This window comes from Python bivittatus, unplaced genomic scaffold (assembly GCF_059951505.1).
Source record: "Python bivittatus isolate LINGU-HERP-01145 unplaced genomic scaffold, Pbiv_v1 ctg000480_np1212, whole genome shotgun sequence".
Classification (NCBI taxonomy): Eukaryota; Metazoa; Chordata; class Lepidosauria; order Squamata; family Pythonidae; genus Python; species Python bivittatus.
The window spans coordinates 30,027,303-30,046,615 of record NW_028277075.1 but is presented as its reverse complement, the minus strand read 5'-3'; the positions used below and the strand labels follow the sequence as shown (position 1 = coordinate 30,046,615).

Sequence of the window (19,313 nt, the reverse complement as noted above, 5' to 3'; positions counted from 1 at the left end):
ATAACTTAGGCCCAAGAAAGGAGGCAGGACCATGTTTGTCTTTTAAGAACCTGAGTTTTTGACCAGGCAACTGACACAGACTCTCTTCTGTACCTTCATCAGCTTCTCCACTTGTTTCCATGGCATGAACACAAAGCCACAGCAATGACAGCGAAGCACAAGAAACTTCCCTCTGCAGTCATCCACAAACATGTATCCCAGACACAGATCCTCAAGCTTGTTCAAGGATTTTCTTTCACCTCCATGTGATACCCATTTTCCAGAGGAATGTGGGGAGATCTAGGGACTTCCAAACCAGTCAGCTTCTGCCCCAGGCATGTTGGTGAAAATGATCTAATCAAAGAAAAAAGTATATAAGCCTATAGAGGGACAAATCTTGTTGAAGGAAAGCCAGCATGACTTTCTCAAAGGCAAAAGTAAATCCATCCTCATGAAATTTCTGGAGTTCAGAATGTTTACAGGTAGGTGGATGAAGACTTATCCTTTTATAGATTCTAACATGCTTAAACAGGGAAAAAAAGCATAGGAATAAATGGACAGTTTACTCCATAGAGGGAATTTAGAAGTAGAATCCCTCAGGGGCCTGTGCTGGGATTGGTGCATTTTAATTTTTCGTAAATGGTAAGCAATGAGCTTGCCAAGTGCAGAAACTACTGAGAATGGTAGAAACCAAGCATAACTGAAGAGTTCCAGAAGGGTGTCTTTAAACTGGGGTATGCTACTCAGTGGAAGCATCAAGTGATGCACATTGAGGCCAGCTTAACTTCATACATACATGGGGTCTGAGCTATCTAACCAAGAAAGAGATGATGTCAGCTCAGTATACAGCTTGTGTGGCTTCTAGAATTCTAACACATTTCCCATCAGCAGCCATAGGAGGCATCTGTAGTGTGTGTGTGTGTGTGTGTGTGTATGTATGTAAAGGAATGCTTGCATCTGTTTATGTGCATTTCTCTTCTGTTGTGTGTGTGCTGGAAAGCCCGGGGCAAGCTGCATATACACTGCTCAGTCACATAACCAAAGAGGAGGTGGGAGGGGGCTAAGAATGAAAGAATCGGCAGCATTCCAAGCCACTGCCCAACTCCTAGGGATGCATTGGGGATTTTTTCCTGTCTGGACCTGACCTATTTTCTTTTGCTGGCTTTTCCCCACACCTAAATTGGTTGCTTTCTGTTTTTGGAGCTATCCTTGCAAAATTTATTTCCAAAATTTCATTAGGAAATTTTCATTTTCATAAAAACCCTAATTCTGTGCTAGGAATCCTTAGGAAAGGGGTTGAAAATTAAACTGCCAACACTGTAATGTCTTTATACAAACAGACAATATGTATGTTATCTGGAATACCATGTATAATTCTGGTCACCTTTGAAAGTGAATATAATAGAGCTGGAGAAGCATAGAAGAGAGCAACTGGAATAATAATGGGTCTTTAATGTCTTACCTACAAGAAGAACTATTCTTTTGTAAACTACCATGAATACAACTGGGGATAAGTATATGATCTGTGATTTGATGGTGGCTTCAGAAAGTATCTGAAGGATACTGTCAAAAAAATATTGTAGAGCTGAAGATGCAGAATGACCACAATGGTCCAAGTCCTTTATTTACGTTAAATTTAAATAAGTTTGCATAATAAATGTCCCTGTCCCCCAATCTTGTATCCATGTTTAACTGACTGACAAACTAGGATTTCATTGTGTATCAATTTTATTGGAAACAAAAACTGTTGTTAACAAAGAAAAGTTTACCAATGTAGCTTAAATGAGCAACACAAAGACTGCCAAAGCTGCAGAAAGCAGGGGAGATACAGGGGAGATTTATTTTATATACTATAGCACATCAGTACATTTAAACATTTTTAAGGTTGCTTACAAATATTTCAAATGGATTCCCTCATTTTAACTACATGGAAGCCAGATAATTTAGTTGATCACAAAGTTAAGGATTAGCAAAGTACTACCTATTAACAAAAGTTAAATCATGTTTTGTAGAACTAAGGAAAATGCCACTTCACAATTTAGCATTCATAAATTCACAACACATTAAGCTTTACTTACCTTGACAGACTGAATATTATCTTCCATTATATTTGACAATTTATTGCTTCCAATATCTCATGTACCTCTAACAATTACTGTCATGTACTGGAAGCCATACAGAACAATACTTTTTGCTATTAAAATAAAAACTTGGAGCTTCAGTAAGAGTGGCATATCTTTAAATTTTTAAGGGCATCCTCTACAAAATGACAGCCTTCTCAGAAAATGGATTAAAGATTTTCCTAAACTGCTGCATTGAAGATTCCCGTCTACTTGGAACATTATGAAAAATTCGGTACCAGTCCAGAGCAAACTCAAAGAGGAAACACACTTCTCAACCAAGATCTAACCTATCATTCCAAAATCCATTGCAACTCAACCTGGTAACATTAAACATTTCTGAGGTTTGCTACTTTGATATATAAATACTAGTGTAGAATAAGCAACTAATCATCCAGGATCCAGATACCCTTCTGTGCACTATTAAACAGAACTGCTATGTCAAGCTTAAAACTTCACATTAGTAGTGAACTTGATGGTTTACTGGTTGCTAAGTACAAGACAATCTATGTGCAAAGCACAAAGGACTCTGAAAAGCAGCACCACAGTCTAGGTCTTAAATTCATCAAGTACATCAATGAAGACAACACTCCAATGTGTCCTACTTTAGCCAGCAAGACCTCAGCACAGTGCATAGTACATCTGAGTAATTATAATTTGCCAATTTATTGGTTTTTTTACTGGTTACAATTTACCTAACTACATGCACTCTTCAGACGTCTCTGCTCATTTGAGAATGCCCCCATTCACAACTTATTTAAGCTTGTAGAAAATTTGATTTGGAAATTAAACGTTTACACATTTCTCAAAATATCTTAAGTGCAGCTTTCAGCAGAACTTGACCTAGAGCGAGACCTCTTCTTCGGGGGGGGAGATGGAGAGGAATTCTGTGTGCCAGAGTGGTTTTTTTCAGAGCCTTTTCTTTCAGGCGTACGGCTTCGAGAGCCCCTTTTTTCAGGGGTGCGGCTTCTAGAACGAGACTTGCTGGTTGACTTGGAGGATCTTGCAGATCTTGACTTGCTGCGAGATCTTGAATAACTTCGAGAACGAGATCGGCTCCTAATAAATATTGAGCAGTTAACTTTAATTGTGCATGATATTCTATAATCAGTCTTCATATTCAGCAAATATTTTGTTTGTGTGCAGCTTTGCGTGTTTCTATCAATTATAAAAAACTGAAGATCCTAGACAGTGAAGAACTTTCTTTTCAGTTTGTCTCTTTCTAGTAATGCATTTACAGAAAATCCTGAAAATGCAGATTTCTCTTTTGATTTCTAGTACAGCTTCACTGGGCTTACTGCTTCTTGGAGCGCCAAGGATATATTCCTCAGCTCATAATCATCCAATTTCTCTCTCCTGGTTTATTTCCCAAGAGTTACATTTGGGTTTCAAATGCTCTTTTTGTTTAGCTCAAAAGCTGCACTCAAAATGAATTGTGTTTTGGATGACCCAGGACAGAAATGGTATTTGAAATCACATGTCAACAGGGACTTAGTTTTCTAGACTGACACCTGTTAATGCATTACTTCAGATAAACACTAACCCATATCCAGAACTAATCTGCTATTTCTATACCCAATATAGTGCTTCTGCATCAATTTCCTTTAGCTATTATTTTAGCTGATGGCAAACCCAAGTATCAGCATATAGTACAATATGTCCACTAGCATCTAGCAGAGAAATGATTTTGGAAAGGTTTGTTCTGTAACTGTAACAGAATTCCATAAATCCATTCATTTATCCATTAAGAGTAATAGCTGTCCTCTCTAGTAAGTCCACATGCAACTTCCCAGTAGAAAAATCAAGTAGAAAAATGCAATTTGTTTTTACTGATGCCTCCAGGATGAAAGAACACACTTCTCATTTCTTCCACAATTTAAGAGGAAAGGTCTCCTTCCCTTAAACCTGGGCATTATTTGTCTGCTTGTTTATTTATTTAAAAGATTTGTATGGCTGCCCATCTTAAACAACTCTGGGTGGCTCACAAATAGTTGAAGCAGCAGCAAATTCAGTTGCTTTCATTCTGTTTTATGGGTTGTCTATTTCAGAATTTTTTGAACAATTTGGGGGCCAGACTACATTAACTATTTATGTCTGACATCACTCTCTCTTTCCTGTAGGTACTGCCATACTTGTCTTAGTCATCAATGTACAAATTATGCTGCCTGAACTGTGAAATGGAGCCCCTAGAGGAAACATACAAAATCTGCCACTAATATCAAATGAGAAATGACAGATAATTTATGCTTCAATAGAAAAATCTGGGGCTACAATAATATTGCATCTGCAATATTCCCTGAACTATCACAATAAATATTCCAAATTACAATTTCACTGCCATCCTTATTGTGTTTTTATCTAACAACATACCTGCGTCTTTTGCGATCTTCAATTAGTTTAATTCTGCGCCCATTCAATTCACTGCCATCCAATTTATCCAATGCACTCTTCATGTCACTGGATGATGCAAACTCTACCACTCTGTTGATTCATTAGCAAAATGACAATAGAAATTGTTAGTGGTGACAAAAAAAAATTGAATTTCTTCTTTCACAAAATTATAAATACATTACTGGTTATCTTCCAACACCTATAATCAAGTATCAATATTACAGTGAACTACTGAGACCAAATTCTAAAGGTATTAGAATTCTAGAACATAACAGAGATCTGAAATATTTTCTGTGTCTATTCTTTAGAACTTCTCCATGGAGATTTTGCTATTTCTAGCGAAGAGTATGATATGGTTGTGTAGGAAACAATTTCTAAACAGAGATGAACAGGAGTTGATTGTTGTCTTTACTTCTACTGATTCTGCATATAATAAAAAAGATAACAGACTTATTATCAATTTTGTAGCTAATTACATTTAGAAAAACACCATGATCCCAATAGCTAGGATGCAAACGTGATATAAATAATTCTGTGCCGATTCTAGAATCTGATTTTAACAGCAGCATTTTCTATTATATTCTTGAACAAAATGGACTATCAAAAGCTGTCTGTTACATGGCGGAAAGTCTGCTATCTAAAGCCCCACCCCCTGAGTAGATGCAAAATTTAAACTTACCCTTCATTTGGATTGTTTCTATGGGCATCTACAAAAGTAACTTCCCCAGCCTTCCTCATGAAGTCTTTCAAATCCTGCAGTAAGAGTTATAGTGCAGCTTAGAAAATAAACATAAGATTCAAGATGCATTGTTAAACAGGACTTCATAGTTAACAAACTACAGCAAAATGTCATATACTACAACTATAATGAGAAAATTAAACTAATTGTGCAGCTAAGATATGGCATTATATACCATTTAAAGTATTACAATATGTACTTTAACTATGTAATATATGAATGGTGTTATTAAATGCAAGCATTTGATCAAGCCTGAAATCTCAGTTCACTTGTATATTCAAGGTTTGCCTGGAAACATTCTACCTCTCTTTCTATAAAAATTAAACACAAATGTCTTTATTAAGTTAATGCTAAGATTCTGCCACAACCTGTCAAAAGATAATACTAATTTTTTTATGGCTTTTGTCAGTCCGTGCCACAACCTTAGTGTTATTTTAACAGAGACTTGCATTTAATGTAATTGAGACTGAGTCTATTTTGCAATGCTATGTAACTAAGTGTTAAAGATGTTTTAAAACAAGTTGTTTATGAATTATTTCTTAACTTTTACAAAATGTCCCAATAATAGCTGACATTTTATAGCCAGAGGCTACTTACCACAACATACCACAAGTGGTCAGATGATATAAGCAGGTACCTTAAGCAAAGAGTCGCTTGTCCAATAATTGCCTAGCAGATCAAGAGGAACTCCCTTACATGGGAGGGGTAGAGGAATGGAGCATAGCAATGTGCTTCAGGGGGATGTACCAAAGGCCCTGAAAGCATTGGAAAGTCTCCGGAAGTGGCTTTAGAACCTGAGGTTGACCTGTGCTAGCCAATCGAGCTGTGAGCCAACCAAGGTCTACATCGCCATGATAGGTGTGTCATGGGTACCAAAGGGAAAACTCAGAACAGGCCAAGCCCTAGAAATTCAGCCACTAGGAACCCCAACCTCTTGGGTTCTTTCTCCTCCACACAAGAGAAACGAGGGCTAACCCAAAGCAAGGCTGTTAAAAGAGGTTCAAAATGAACTTGGTTAGAGTATATTTGTGAAAAAAAATATACAAACAAAAAGCCTAAAGCTGAACTAGATTACAGGATGCCTCAAAGTTCTGTTTAGATTTTACAAACTAGCATGTGAATCAAACAGTTCAAACACCTGAGCCTTTATCCTAACACAAAACAAACTTTAAGAGCAGACATTCCTTCATAGCAAGATTCAGTTTTACAATATACTGAATACTCCAGTCAAAATTCTGCATTACTGGTAGTGAAATTTATAATATTTAAATAAGTAGAACTTAGAAATCAAGACAGGAGTAATTAGTATATACTGGATTGAATCCTCTCAATATAAAGATTATAACACATAATGCAATATGATGGTAACAGTAATTCAAACTATTATATCACAGTAAAAAGGTGTATTTAATCAACCCTTGCACAATTTTTAATTCTTTAATTCTGAAATAAGATTGTGCATAGGCACCCATCTATCTATACGTCTAATTATATAAAATTTCAAATTTGATTACCTGCTGTGAAATTTAATTAAGCTTAACGTTAAATTAGCTCTACATACATCAATGGAAACGTAACTGAAATTCACACTGAGTTATTTTTCTCTAGAAATCAAGGAAAACTGAAATAACGCTCTATATTAACATGTTTATATAAAAAATATTTTTAGTTTTCTCAACCTAGGGTTAGGGTTAGGGTTGGTGGAATGTTTAAAGGGGAGGAAAATCAGCTGTATCAGAGCATACACACCCTCAGGAATTACTAGGATCTGGATTTTAAAGGCATATATCAGTGAGACTGACATCTTTAAACACAATAATATGCTGTCACCTTAAAGGTTAGAATCTGTTAAATGCTAGCTAATTCAAGACACATTATTGAATTTGTAAGCTTAAGTAACGTCTTGCCTCAGTCATGTATGCTGACTTCTGTTAGCAAGACTCGAGTACTGGTTCTATGTCCCTTGCTAGTCACATCAAATAAGCAGCTAAGCACCCCTCTCACCCAAATTAAATAGGAAGGAAAGTGATTTCAAGGGACTGTGAAATTTAGCTTATGTCAGATTTACCCTAGGATTTTTCTCTTCAATTATAATTCCTGAGATCTTACAAAGTGAATGGGTTGAATCTTTGCAAGGCTTTCAGTTAGGACAATCTTGTACTATATGTTATGCTAAATTAGGAAAATATTAGCAGTCAGTGGTTGCTATTCAATGTCTCCTGTTTCAAAGGAAATTAAGCTAGGCAAACAAACTAATCAATAAATGGGGAAGATGTATTATGATAAATATATTTTCTTCCTGCCAGTAGAAGGCAGACATTAACATTTATCAAGTTAAAGTAACTACTTTCTTTCAAGCACAGTATGAACTCTGTAAGCACTAAGTGACATCTATAATAAACAAATACCTGCAGTAACTTAGTGTTTCTTATACAATTGATAATCTCACCTAAATCAAAACATTACATACCTTCCCTCAAAACAGTTAGCTGTTTGTATCATGGAAGCAAAATAGATTTGAACAGAAAATCACTTTATGATTTAAAAGTAAGAAAAAATATTTTAAGCCGCTTACAAGAACGAACCATGTGGACCCCGTCTATAATTTGCTATAAGGTGAGGTTCATTCATGAATGGGGAGAAAGGCATACACCTAAAATGTAACCATGCAGAAATTATTCCATGTTATAAGCTGCCATTATACCTGACAAAATGATTCGCGTGGTTTTTGCATGCATTTCAGCAGAAGTATTCAGTGTTTGATGTTGCCCAATGAAAACTGTCACATCAACTATTTCATACAATTTTTCTCCCTGCAGCTAACCAAGAACTGATGGGATTTTTAAAGTTATGAAGGCTCATAATAAAGCAAATTAAGGAGAAGCATACCATAACTGTACATACGTATGTACGTACGTACGTGTACGTGTGTGTGTGTGTGTGTATACACACATCATTATATATATATATATATATATATATATATATATATATATATATATATATAATGCCCCAGTGTAATCATACTAGATGTGACTAAATAACACTGCCAGAACATGGTTTTAGTCACAAATGACCTAGTGAGTTTGCCCAAGGTCTATTTCTCTTATGTTTCCCTGCATTCACTATAAAAATAACACAGAAAAGTATCTAGAAACCATCATGCCAGGAATAGCAAACAAAACATGCATACATCTCAGAAAATGTATTAAGAAAATTGTGAAACAATTTTTCTCTGGCTAAAATGTCAAAAACATAACATGCTAAGTAGTATCAACAGGTAATTAAATCTGGCAGTTGATAGGTGACTGGGCTGGATGAACAAAGAGGCTTTCTTCATCAACAAACCTGGACTAAAATAATGGAAGGATATCTCTTGTAGTTAAATGTTAGAAGTAATAGAATACTGAATCTCAGATGCTGCAATAACATACATTAAGGGCTGTTAACTTCACTCCCTACTTATAACATGCTAGAAAACATGGCTGGTCCATACTGGAAATCAGATGCTGGGCTAAGTAGGTGTGATTCAGCAGCAGTCTTCTATTTTAAAACATTATTGCCACTGGAGGCCTCCTTATCAGAGTCCTTTCCACCTGGGTATTTATAAAAAGAACAATACATACTGAAACTCTAAGCCATTTTTTACTTCAGAGATTTTACTTCCTTCTACATCATGTCTAGTAGGCTGTGAATCATTTTGGCAAGGGATGCAGATTATGTTCTTTCTAGAACACTCATAAAAAAACAATACAATTACTAAGATAACTTTTTTCAAACTATTTTACTCCTTTTTCCCTGAAATGTAAGAACAGGGCTATATTGCTGAATGTAATCTCTATAAAAGAAGTATCACATTCACGTCATAAGAATTTAGAGATAACACTGCAGATCTGGAGAGTCAGAGATGCACTAATTAAACAAGATGTTTTTAATCTTGGACAGTTACACTAGTATTCCTATATTAAAGGCATATGTTTGGCTCCCTAAAATAATCAAACTTCCAAACTTCCTGGCTTCTCCCATGTGAATTTCTCATATTAGAGCAAATCTAGTATGTTATGCCAGTCAATGAGAGCCGTTCCTCTCCAAACCTATACTCACTTAAAATTATTGTGCAATATATTAAACTGCTACAATTATTTCCTTGACAGCTCTCCAGTTCATACTTGTGTAATTACAATAAACCTTGACTTAACAGATCTTGGTTTAGCAGACTTCAGATGAATCAGAGAAACTCTGCTGATCTATTGTATAATCCAGGCATAAAATCCTGTTTTTATGCAAGTATTAAATCCCATTTGCCATTTTATGCATGTGTAAAATCCCAATGGATTTACAGTAATAGATGCTCCACTCTAATAGATATCTCTTTTCCCCCACTAGTCTGTTAAGCTGAGGGTTTATTTTACTTCCAATCTTTTTTTGTTCTTCCTTCCTTGTGGTGGTGGGAAACCCTATTTAAAGAATATATCTTGAAATTTACAGCAGTGAAAAAACAGCGCTCAACATATTTCAAGGCTGAATGTCCTCTTTCAGGGTTGAAACTCTTCTGGAATGATCAGAACAGTGTCTGAACATTTTCAGTAAGGTTGATCAGCTTGTTTTGAATCTGAAACAACTGCCTCTAATTTTAAACACTTCGCACATTTATGCAAAAAGGAGATAAAAATAAAGTTAAATAAAAATGACAGCCATGCAATTACTATATATCATGGTGTCAAAATACATTAGAATTTGTATTACTTTATGCATAATAGAATTTAGTTGTTCATACAGGCTAGAATTATAGAAAACTTATGGATAAAATATAAACAGAATTGGTTAAAATATAATACAGATTTAGCATCCACTGAGTTTGCCTACTTCTGCCCTAAAATAACATCTACTTTTTCAATCCAGCATAATCAACAGTCCTTTGATTTTTTTTTTAAAAAATCCAGAAATGTATATATATAAAAAAAAAAAACTGCTCTGGTATTCTTAACAAAATTTATGCTATAAGAAAACACATATAGGGACACAAGGCTGGAGAAGAATGGCTTAGTAACTTGAATGCTATCTTTTTAAAATTGAAAGGGAGAATGAAATGTAACATCATAGAATTGTTTCCAAACTTGTTGAGAGGTACATAGGGTTTGCTAAAAAAGTTTAAAGTAATTCCAAACAGTTGCTAGGGGCCAGAACAATCCCATTAGTAGAAGAGAGGAGAATACACTAACTTATAGGCATGTTAGAGAAAAACAAACTTGTGGTCTGAACTTTCAGTCCCAAATGACTATGCAAAAAAAACAAAAAAAGCCCAATTTGTTTCACTGACAATGCTTATGCCCAAATACATGCACAAATTGGATATTTAAAATCATGTTAGCTACTCACTGTAAGCCACAAGTCCCTTTCAGAATACAGATAACATAATGCACGAAGCATCCTGCATTAGAACACACAAATACTTTTAACCATGTGATAATTCTGTTCATTCTATAAACTGGAAGCAACCTGCAGTTGTTACCACTCAATGAGACCAGACTTTTACTTAATATATTAGATGTCTAAGCACTGAGAGTTTTTTTTTCTGACAATCTTATTAGGTGAAGATTTCATTTGTCCAAGAAACACTAATCAGCAGTTTTAAAAAATATAAGCATTGTTTGCTTGTTGGTAATGCAAATAAAAGAACTTTAAGCCTCTTAATTTAAAAAAAAAAAGTGCTAATGCTTTATGTTACCTCTTTTAGGAAACCAAAACCCACCCTTGTTTTAAAAAATAAATATTATTTAATGTTACGGTCCAACTCACCTGCCAGCTGACACGTGAAGAAAGATTCTCAACTATAAGTCTGTGTTCAGTACGAAGAGGTGGACCATACTGGCTACAAAAGGAAAACATTTCCCATGACAGTTTATTATATCTCCAGCAGAACATTTAAACACTTTCTGCTCTGATTTTATCTCTTCACAAAATTTCTTTTCTAAGAAAAGTGGCTACTCTGTATTTAAATAGTGACATGGGTACCAGAGGGTTGTTACTACAGTAGTTTACACTATGAAAGCAAGCAAAATACTGAATCACACAAAAGGCAAGACATGTGCTAAAGACATTATGAGCCAGCCTACATAAGAACTTCCATCAGTTAATAAGTTCCATATACATTTCAGTGCTGAAAGCTGCTATATTGAAAGGTATCACCTAATGTGACATTTTTCAAGGAATTTATACCTTTGGCACAAATAATGAATATAGATGCACAAATCAGCTCTGGAAGGGTAAGATCATGGATTATATGTGCTTAATACAGTACCAGGGTTTTCAATAAGCTGCAGCAAGCTCAGGAACTATTGAGTTCATTGACATTACAACAGATGTGCTACTACAAGCTGCTTGTTGCCATCAAACCCCAAGGTGTTATAAGAGAAGTGTACGGATAATTAAGGCCTCCACATTTGTTTATTCAGTCTAACTTCAAAATGATGGCTTTGTCATATCACATCAAATGCGACAATCAACATTCTTTTGGAAATCGAAGCAGAGGCAATTTAGTTGCATACATTTAATTTGCATACCTCTAAAATGCCCCCATTTTCAGAATATCCAGATCTTCAGAGCATTTAAACAGAAGTTCCAGAATCCCCCAACTGGCAGGCTGAGTCATTGGAAATAGTAGTCTCTTCTTGTCTGGCACTATGTGTCATGAACGTTACTACCATGCCAGATACCCATGAATGTCAGTCACATATCCTACTTTAAAAGTTCATTTTTAGCCTGGACCTTGGATCATTCCTACTGCAGCAATATCACTGCATTAAAGAAAAGAGAAGCTGAACAGGATACTTCAATATGCAAAAGTACAAGTTCTCAATGTTTTGTACTTGTGGGTGGCAAGAAATCTGCCTCACAATGAAATGCAAAAATACAAATGTTATATTTTATATAACCATCAATACAAGTGTTTGAACACTTACTTCAAATATTTTTTGAATTCAAATAACAATTCATACCACAGAATCTGAGAAACATGAGAATTATTTTTATAGATAGTATCAAATATGCATCACAAATATATATTCTTCAATAGCTCCTGTACATTTCAAAACAAGTATTACTCAAGATCTCAAATTTCAGTTTTACTGTAAGGTCCGCTAGCCTTAGGATACTACTAACTTTTACATCTAGATTTCTCAACTATAGTCCAGCTATTTCCCACCCAAAATTATAGCCTACAGTCCAGCTTACAGTGACCATTCTATTCAATGATGCTCATACAAGAACAGAGCTTTACAGAATGAAATTTAAACTTTATGAAACCAAAATATGACAAATGTCTCCTTTTGAGACTGAGAAGCTGTGAATAATTTGTAGAAGCAATTATGTGCTATCCATAAACATCTGAGGCAGTTGCAAGCAGTAATTACTTCACCAAGATACCTCTCTTCTCAGTGTTTAAATTATTTGAAACCCAGTGTCTTCAGTGAATAAAGTGCCAGCACCAAAACTGTTTGCAATTACATTAGCATGGAGTTACATTACCCAAAGTGAAAAAGATAAGATAATTCTGTTGCCCCACTGGAGAAACATCTTAAAATGTATCTACAAATATCAACTATATTACAATCCTGAACCTAACGACTGAGAAATTTCAAAACCACATGTAACAGTGCAGTAAACAAAACAGCCTTCTTACCTAGATCCACCCCCATAAGACTGGTAATAATTGAACCGCTGTGGATATCTGCCCCTACCCCCTCTTCGGGCTCTGGCATGTTCAATTGTAACCCTATAAAAATAAATAACTTTAGTATTTCAATCTTTTTGTAGTGGAAAAGAACATCCTGAAGGCAAACACCTCTTTCTAAAACAGCCAAATAAAAGAAATGATAATTTTTAGTATTTAAGAACAAAAGCAAATACATGGTAACTCAGGCTGTTATAATCAAGAAAATCTCTTACTCCCTACATATTTTCAGTTCTACATATTTGTTACAGAAAAGCAGAAAGATCTGCAAGTTGACTAAGTGACATATATTCACTCCTACAGCATTTGTTTAGTTAGCAGCTCACCAAGAAACTAGCTGGAAAGCCAATTTCGTAAACAGCATTTTGCTCCTCATCAACCCCCTCCATCAAGTTATACACGGAGGACTTGGGGGAGAAGTAGGATTCTCTATTGTTTGTGTTAAAGAATAAAGATGATTCAGTAGGAAGATATTCCTGATGTTTCTTAATTTACCCAAGCGAGTCCCATTTGTGCTTAATGAGTTCTAGGGGATACCTCTAAGACTTGAAGCAGTTCTCTATATCAGAGAAGTCTCTAATATAGACTAATGATGATTTGGGGCTGCTTCCGAAAATTGCATATTTATTAATTTTGTTACAAATATGCTGTGTGTGTTTGTCTCAAATATAATCTGAAATTCTTCCCATGATACTTCATTCACTCTCCTTCATTAACCCTCTGATTTAAGACTTTGTGCTTCAATATTACTTTGGATTGCTTTTCCTCCACTCCTTCCTCCCAAAACATGATTTTTAAAGTATCTTTTAATTCTCATATGTTACTCCATAATTTTTGTGCAAATTTAACTGGCCCTAATAAACATACTGCTTGACTCTGCATTTTGGATTTTTTTTTCTTATGAATTGGCATACATGGTTTTGTCCTTCTTCATTCAATCCTCACAATAACCCCACAAAATACATTACAATGAGATTTGCAAATTGGGCTGTCATACCACTTACTTGAAATTAAACATTACCTTTCATTACACAGCTCTTTACCGTTCAATTCATAAACTGCATCATCTGCATCTCTGTGATCCTCAAATTCCTAGGAAAGCAAAAGAATGAAACAAGCCAAGAGTAAAATATTTTTGTATTAAATTTCTATCAGCTATCGCTCTGGTCATTCTGGGAGCTATAAACTAAACCATATGGTGCTAAACAATACTTCTCAGCATTCCTCCCTATTAGCCATAAATGGATGGGTCTGTTACAGGTAGTCCTTGTTTACCGACTGCTCATTTAGTGACTGTTCAAAATTACAACTGTGTTTAAAAAAAGCTTTACAACCTATCCTCACATTTATGACTGTCGCAGCATCCCATGGTCATATGATCGCCATTCATGGGCTTCGCAACCGGCTTGCGACAAGCAAAAGGTGGAAGTAAAATCGTAAGTTGCGGCCACATGATGTTTTGCTTAGCGACCAAAGGGGAACTAAGATTGTAAACCTGTCACTGTCACATGATTTTAGGGACTGCAGTGCTTAGCAACCAAATTGCCAGTCCCAATTGTGGTCGCTAAGCAAGGGCTACCTGTATAAGATGCAGCTCAGAAAACCATAAACATATAGGTTCCTTGTGCCTGGTACAGACTGTACTATCCTCTTATTCAACAACTGCAGGTGTGACAGATGATGAAACATGCAGTCCCACACATCTGGTGACCACCAGGACTGAGAAGGCTGCTACAGTGATTTTTTTTTAATCCATTCATTATAAATATATTTTATATATATAAAAAAATCCATTTATTATAAATCCAGCATATGCAAGGATTTCACCAAAAGTCTGGAAAAGTAAATTATAAGGTTCTACTAAATCCTGTAATTTCCTACTAGGATATTTGAAAATCTGTGTAAATATTGGTATTATCTCCAAAATTTCACTAGTAAAAACCTGTCCATAACTAATGTTTAAATACATTTTCAAATATCCTAGTAAAAGGCATTAATAGAATTTCATAATATAACTTTTAATCAACATTTTATGTAAAATATAACTTTTAATCAACATTTATATAAAATTCAAGGTATATGTTTAAAGATGCATATATAGTTTGACAACTATTTGTTCACTAAAGTTTAGAGCTGAGACTACAATATTAACATTTACAGTGCTTAATACAGCAGAAGCCAAAAAGAAAACAATGATTCACTAGAGTGAGAGAAAACTGCCTCTGGGCAAAAAAATACAACTACTTGCAGCCTCCATAAACTCTGAAGGCTAAATGTAAGGGGATCCTCTCTTTTGCTTGGAAGAAAGGGAAAAGAGAAGCATCTGCTCAATTTACCTACAGTTTTATAAATAGTATCTGAAGCTACCCTACCACATTCACATGAGACCAACAGCTATGACAGCCGCTCCTTTACTTTTCCCATTTTCTTCTCCCTTCAGGGATGGGAGAAGTTACATGACATTTCCAACATTAAACACTGATATCAGGAAAGCACTGTTTGAGAAGATACATACTAGTACAGAAAACTGATATTTTATTTCTGTCCTCTGATTAGCTGCAATAATATGCAACAAAAGAGAAAAAGAGTCAAATATACTGTCGCCTACAATGGACCAGGTTGGTTAGCTGTTTCTGTCTCTAGCAGCAGAATAGAAAAGTCCATATAACTTACAGAGTTTGCTTAGATGCAAAAAAAAAAAAATTGCTAATAGAATGTTCTTCTCCAGTTAGAAAGTGGGATAGGTATGTACTCTCATCAGTACTGTATTCTCATTATTTGAGGTATGAAGAAGTGGCTTGGCTTCTTTCTAGCTCATCTCCAGTTTTTAACAGCAATATTATGGAGCAAAGGTGAGCAGGAAATACAAGTGTGGAGACTCCTACTTTTCCAGTTCATATTTTCCTAGAAAAATAGTGCAGCACTAACGTCTACCCTTCTCAGTTCTTAAAACGGGTTACTGAGGGGATGGAGGCCCTGGACTGAAAAAACAGTTCCTGTATTCTTGAAGTAAAAATCTGAGGGTAGAGAGGCTTATATGAGCAAATTACAGTACAGACCAACATTTCCCAAACTATGCTGTAAGAGGATGCTGCAGATATCAAATATAAATAAATGAAGCAGATACCAAAGCAAACGAATACATATGTATCACCAACTTTGAGAGATCTGAACATTTTATGAGCTTCCAGTCAACTTAATTGTTTGAAAAAGATATTTTTATTTAATTCTGAGGATCAACTGAAGTCCAGTCTTATAGGGTAGTCCCCTCAAAAGGTTTTGATGATTACTAATCTGAAAGGAAAAGGCTGGAACCTATATAATGCTGATTTTGCTTTTTATGAGCAATTTCAGAGAATTTTTTCTTTGAAATACCTTTACTAGTAGCAAGTTAGTACTGATCAGAAATTTTCTACAAAAAGATCTACTATTCTTCTCAATACCAGCTGCTAGAGAATATGAGAAGTCTACAAATAGGAGCATATGTCTGCTACCACTTGGGGCTTCTGTACGGATGTAAGAGACAGCTTTGGGAACATATATTGAATTAACAGGTCTTTAATCTACAACAACACAGATCTTGCATTCTAATGTTAAGATTAGAAAAAGCGATCTAATCTTTTTCTAATGCAATATTTCTGAAGTTTAATCTAATGATATTGCTCCAATAACTGCTTAAAACAGAACATATATTTAAACATATGTACTTACCACAAAACCAAAGCCATTTTTGAGATTAATCTCACGTATACGGCCATATCCTTTGAAAAATTTCTCTACATCTCGCTCCCGAGCATGGGGACTTAAACGTCCAACAAAGACACGACAGCCACTCATTCTATTTCAAGCTGCAAAAAGTAAAGTTTAGAAGTTCTTTTTAAGAATCGCTGCTTAAATAAATCCAAGTTCAGAGGTCTAAAAAGAGGGGGATATATTTTAAAGCAGTTTCTGAGACTTCTATTTTCCTTCTTATTCATTCCTGTAAGAATTTATATGACAATATGGATGCAAACAATTTGCCCAATGTGGTCAAGAACATACTTGATGAACTGACAAGTTAACCACCAACTGTAACGAAGTAGATATTTCTGCAGATCTTTCTTTTCTGCCCCAATTTCCACTAGCATGGAGCATGGACATCTTTCCAGATTCACACAGCTCTTGGGTCACTAACTCTAAGCTTGGTAAGTGCCTCCAAAATAAAGGGGGCAGTTCCAAGACGATTCTACTCCATTACGTAAGCACACCCAGGTGCCCGATTCCGACAGACCAGAAATCACTGAAAAAACATGTATCCTTCAGAGGTAGCTCTCAAGACTGTAGAAAAATGGTCATAAAAAGTTTTTTAAAGGAGGTATTCCTTATACTATACAGAGAAAATATAAGCGTTCAGGAAGAAAAAGAAGAATAGAGACCATTAAAAATCGCCTGTTTTCGCCCCCTTCTCAGAGTTCCCTCTTCAACAGAACTGGACGAAGTTTGTTTAGTTAGAGTCAGGAAACCTGGCGTGCAGGACTTTGGAGGAAAGCAACAGCGGCCGGAGGAGGAAAGGAGAAAGCTCAAGAAAGGAAGGGGGGGAGAAAAAAGAGAAACTTAACGGCAACAATAACTGAGATGAAAAGGAGAGGGCTGTTGGGAAGAAAGGAAGCTAAGACCAGGCTGAGCAGCTAATGGGGAAACGGCCCAAGCCAGGCTGAGCTTCAGCCTCAATTCCACCTGCCGCCACGGACCCACCAAGACTTGCTGTCGTTACTGCAGAAGTTTCGGAAGACTCACCTCCGCTTCCGCCTCCGCTCTACCGCCTGAAAGGAGACGGACGCTCACGGCAATCAAAGACAACGTTTAAGGAAACTCCTTTCCCCAGTGTGGAACCGCAACGCTCACTTCGGTCCGCCAGAGAAAATGGCGGCGCTACTTCCCTTAGGAGGAGCGGCAACAAGGCAGCTGCGCCTGCGCAGACCCTTTAGCTCCAACCCGCTTGCGGACTGCGATTCCCAGACTTCAGCGCGTGAACATTCAGGCCTCGGGTACTTTAGTAAATCCCAGGGCAGGGGAGGCTTTCTTTTGTGGGAGTTGTAGGCGGAAGTTATCTAGCAAGGCCGCGTGGAGAACGGGGTGTGTCTTTGTGCGGAAGAAAGGCAGGATGGGAAATGTTGTCATTAGAGTTGCGAACAGTCGCCTATTTCTTCTAAGTCAGTGAGGAATTCTGGAAGTTGAAGTCCTTATATCTTAAAGTTGCTGAAATTGAGAAACACTGTTCTAAATGATGCGAGCAAGCAGTTTTGGAACCTTGATAAGGACATTATACAAACTCTGCTTTTATTCCAGATTAATTATTCACTTTTTTCTTATTAGGTGAGCAGTCTAAGGGCTCCTACAATTAAGCGCTTTCAAACAATAAAAAATCTGTTTTCATCCCTGTCCTGTAGAAGGAGGCATCTCTGCAATACTATTTTCTTGGAGACTCGCCAAAGTTTGAATAGAGATATATTTTCCTCTAGTTATCAGAGATTATTGACCTGTCCCTAGTTCAGATGTACAACTTGCTGTGGCTGGGAGCAGCAGTATCCTAAAATAAGTATTTACACGTGTAAGGCTGAATCCCTGGCATGTCTAATTCAGAAAATACAATACTAAAGATTGGGTGGGAAAGCCCCCTGCCTATGAGCTTAGAAAATTGCTTCAGTTCTGAGAAAACTGGGCTAGGTGAGCTAATTGATTTTAGGAACAGAGGTGATAGTAAATTGGATTAACTACTTGAGTCTTTTGGCCAAAAATAAAAATTATTGTCACCATCCAGTTGGATTTATTCATTTCTGATTTGTATGGTTGCTGTCAGTAGTTATGGCAATTTGGGGAAAAAGTTGAATGTACAAGGATAATCAATAGTTGATATTTTGTATTCAAAACCATATGTTAAGCCTGGAAACAAAAAATGAGTACTTATGTATTAATAAACACAGTTAACATTCACAAATGTATCGATGCATATATTTTCATATCTAGGGGCTACCAACCCTGCACTGCAAAAAGAGAATGGCTGGGGGTATTTTTCTATTTCTTTTTGTTGCCTTTTGAGTGGTTTTTGCAGTCCAAAACAAACAGCCCTACAACAATAAAACTTACACAATGTGGCATTGGTTTGAAGGCTTTGCTTTGCTGGTTCAAGGAAGCATTTCAAATATTCCTATAGCTTGGGAAACTTGGCTTTCTAAAATATAAGTGGTTCCACAAATGTCAACTACTCTGTGAAAGGAATATTTGTGAGAATTCGTGAGGAATTTACTAGAGTCTGACAAATGATGAAATAGCTAAGTTAGGCTGAATGTCATTTAACTGATACTTGGAGGAG

The 19,313-nt window shown here is 36.1% G+C and overlaps 1 protein-coding gene and 1 long non-coding RNA gene across 4 annotated transcripts in view; one reads left to right on the top strand and one right to left on the bottom strand.

Annotated features, from left to right (window-relative positions):
• LOC107326049 (uncharacterized) overlaps positions 1-3,049 on the top strand; it is a 50,774-nt gene extending 47,725 nt beyond the window's left edge. For all 3 annotated transcript variants that reach the window (XR_001559803.3, XR_003084287.2, XR_003084286.2), the window contains 2 exons: positions 103-461; positions 2,231-3,049. This is a non-coding gene — a long non-coding RNA (uncharacterized LOC107326049). The remainder of the gene's footprint in view (positions 1-102; positions 462-2,230) is intronic.
• LOC103054799 (serine/arginine-rich splicing factor 5-like) lies at positions 1,690-17,896 on the bottom strand. Its single transcript, XM_007424568.3, has 8 exons — positions 17,738-17,896; positions 16,673-16,809; positions 13,983-14,053; positions 12,911-13,003; positions 11,029-11,101; positions 5,170-5,243; positions 4,470-4,580; positions 1,690-3,158 (listed from the first exon to the last, which is right to left on the bottom strand). The coding sequence occupies exons 2-8, from the start codon at positions 16,796-16,798 to the stop codon at positions 2,915-2,917; spliced, it is 792 nt and encodes a 263-aa protein (XP_007424630.1). The 5' UTR covers positions 16,799-16,809; positions 17,738-17,896; the 3' UTR covers positions 1,690-2,914.
• Between the last annotated feature and the right edge of the window lie 1,417 nt (positions 17,897-19,313).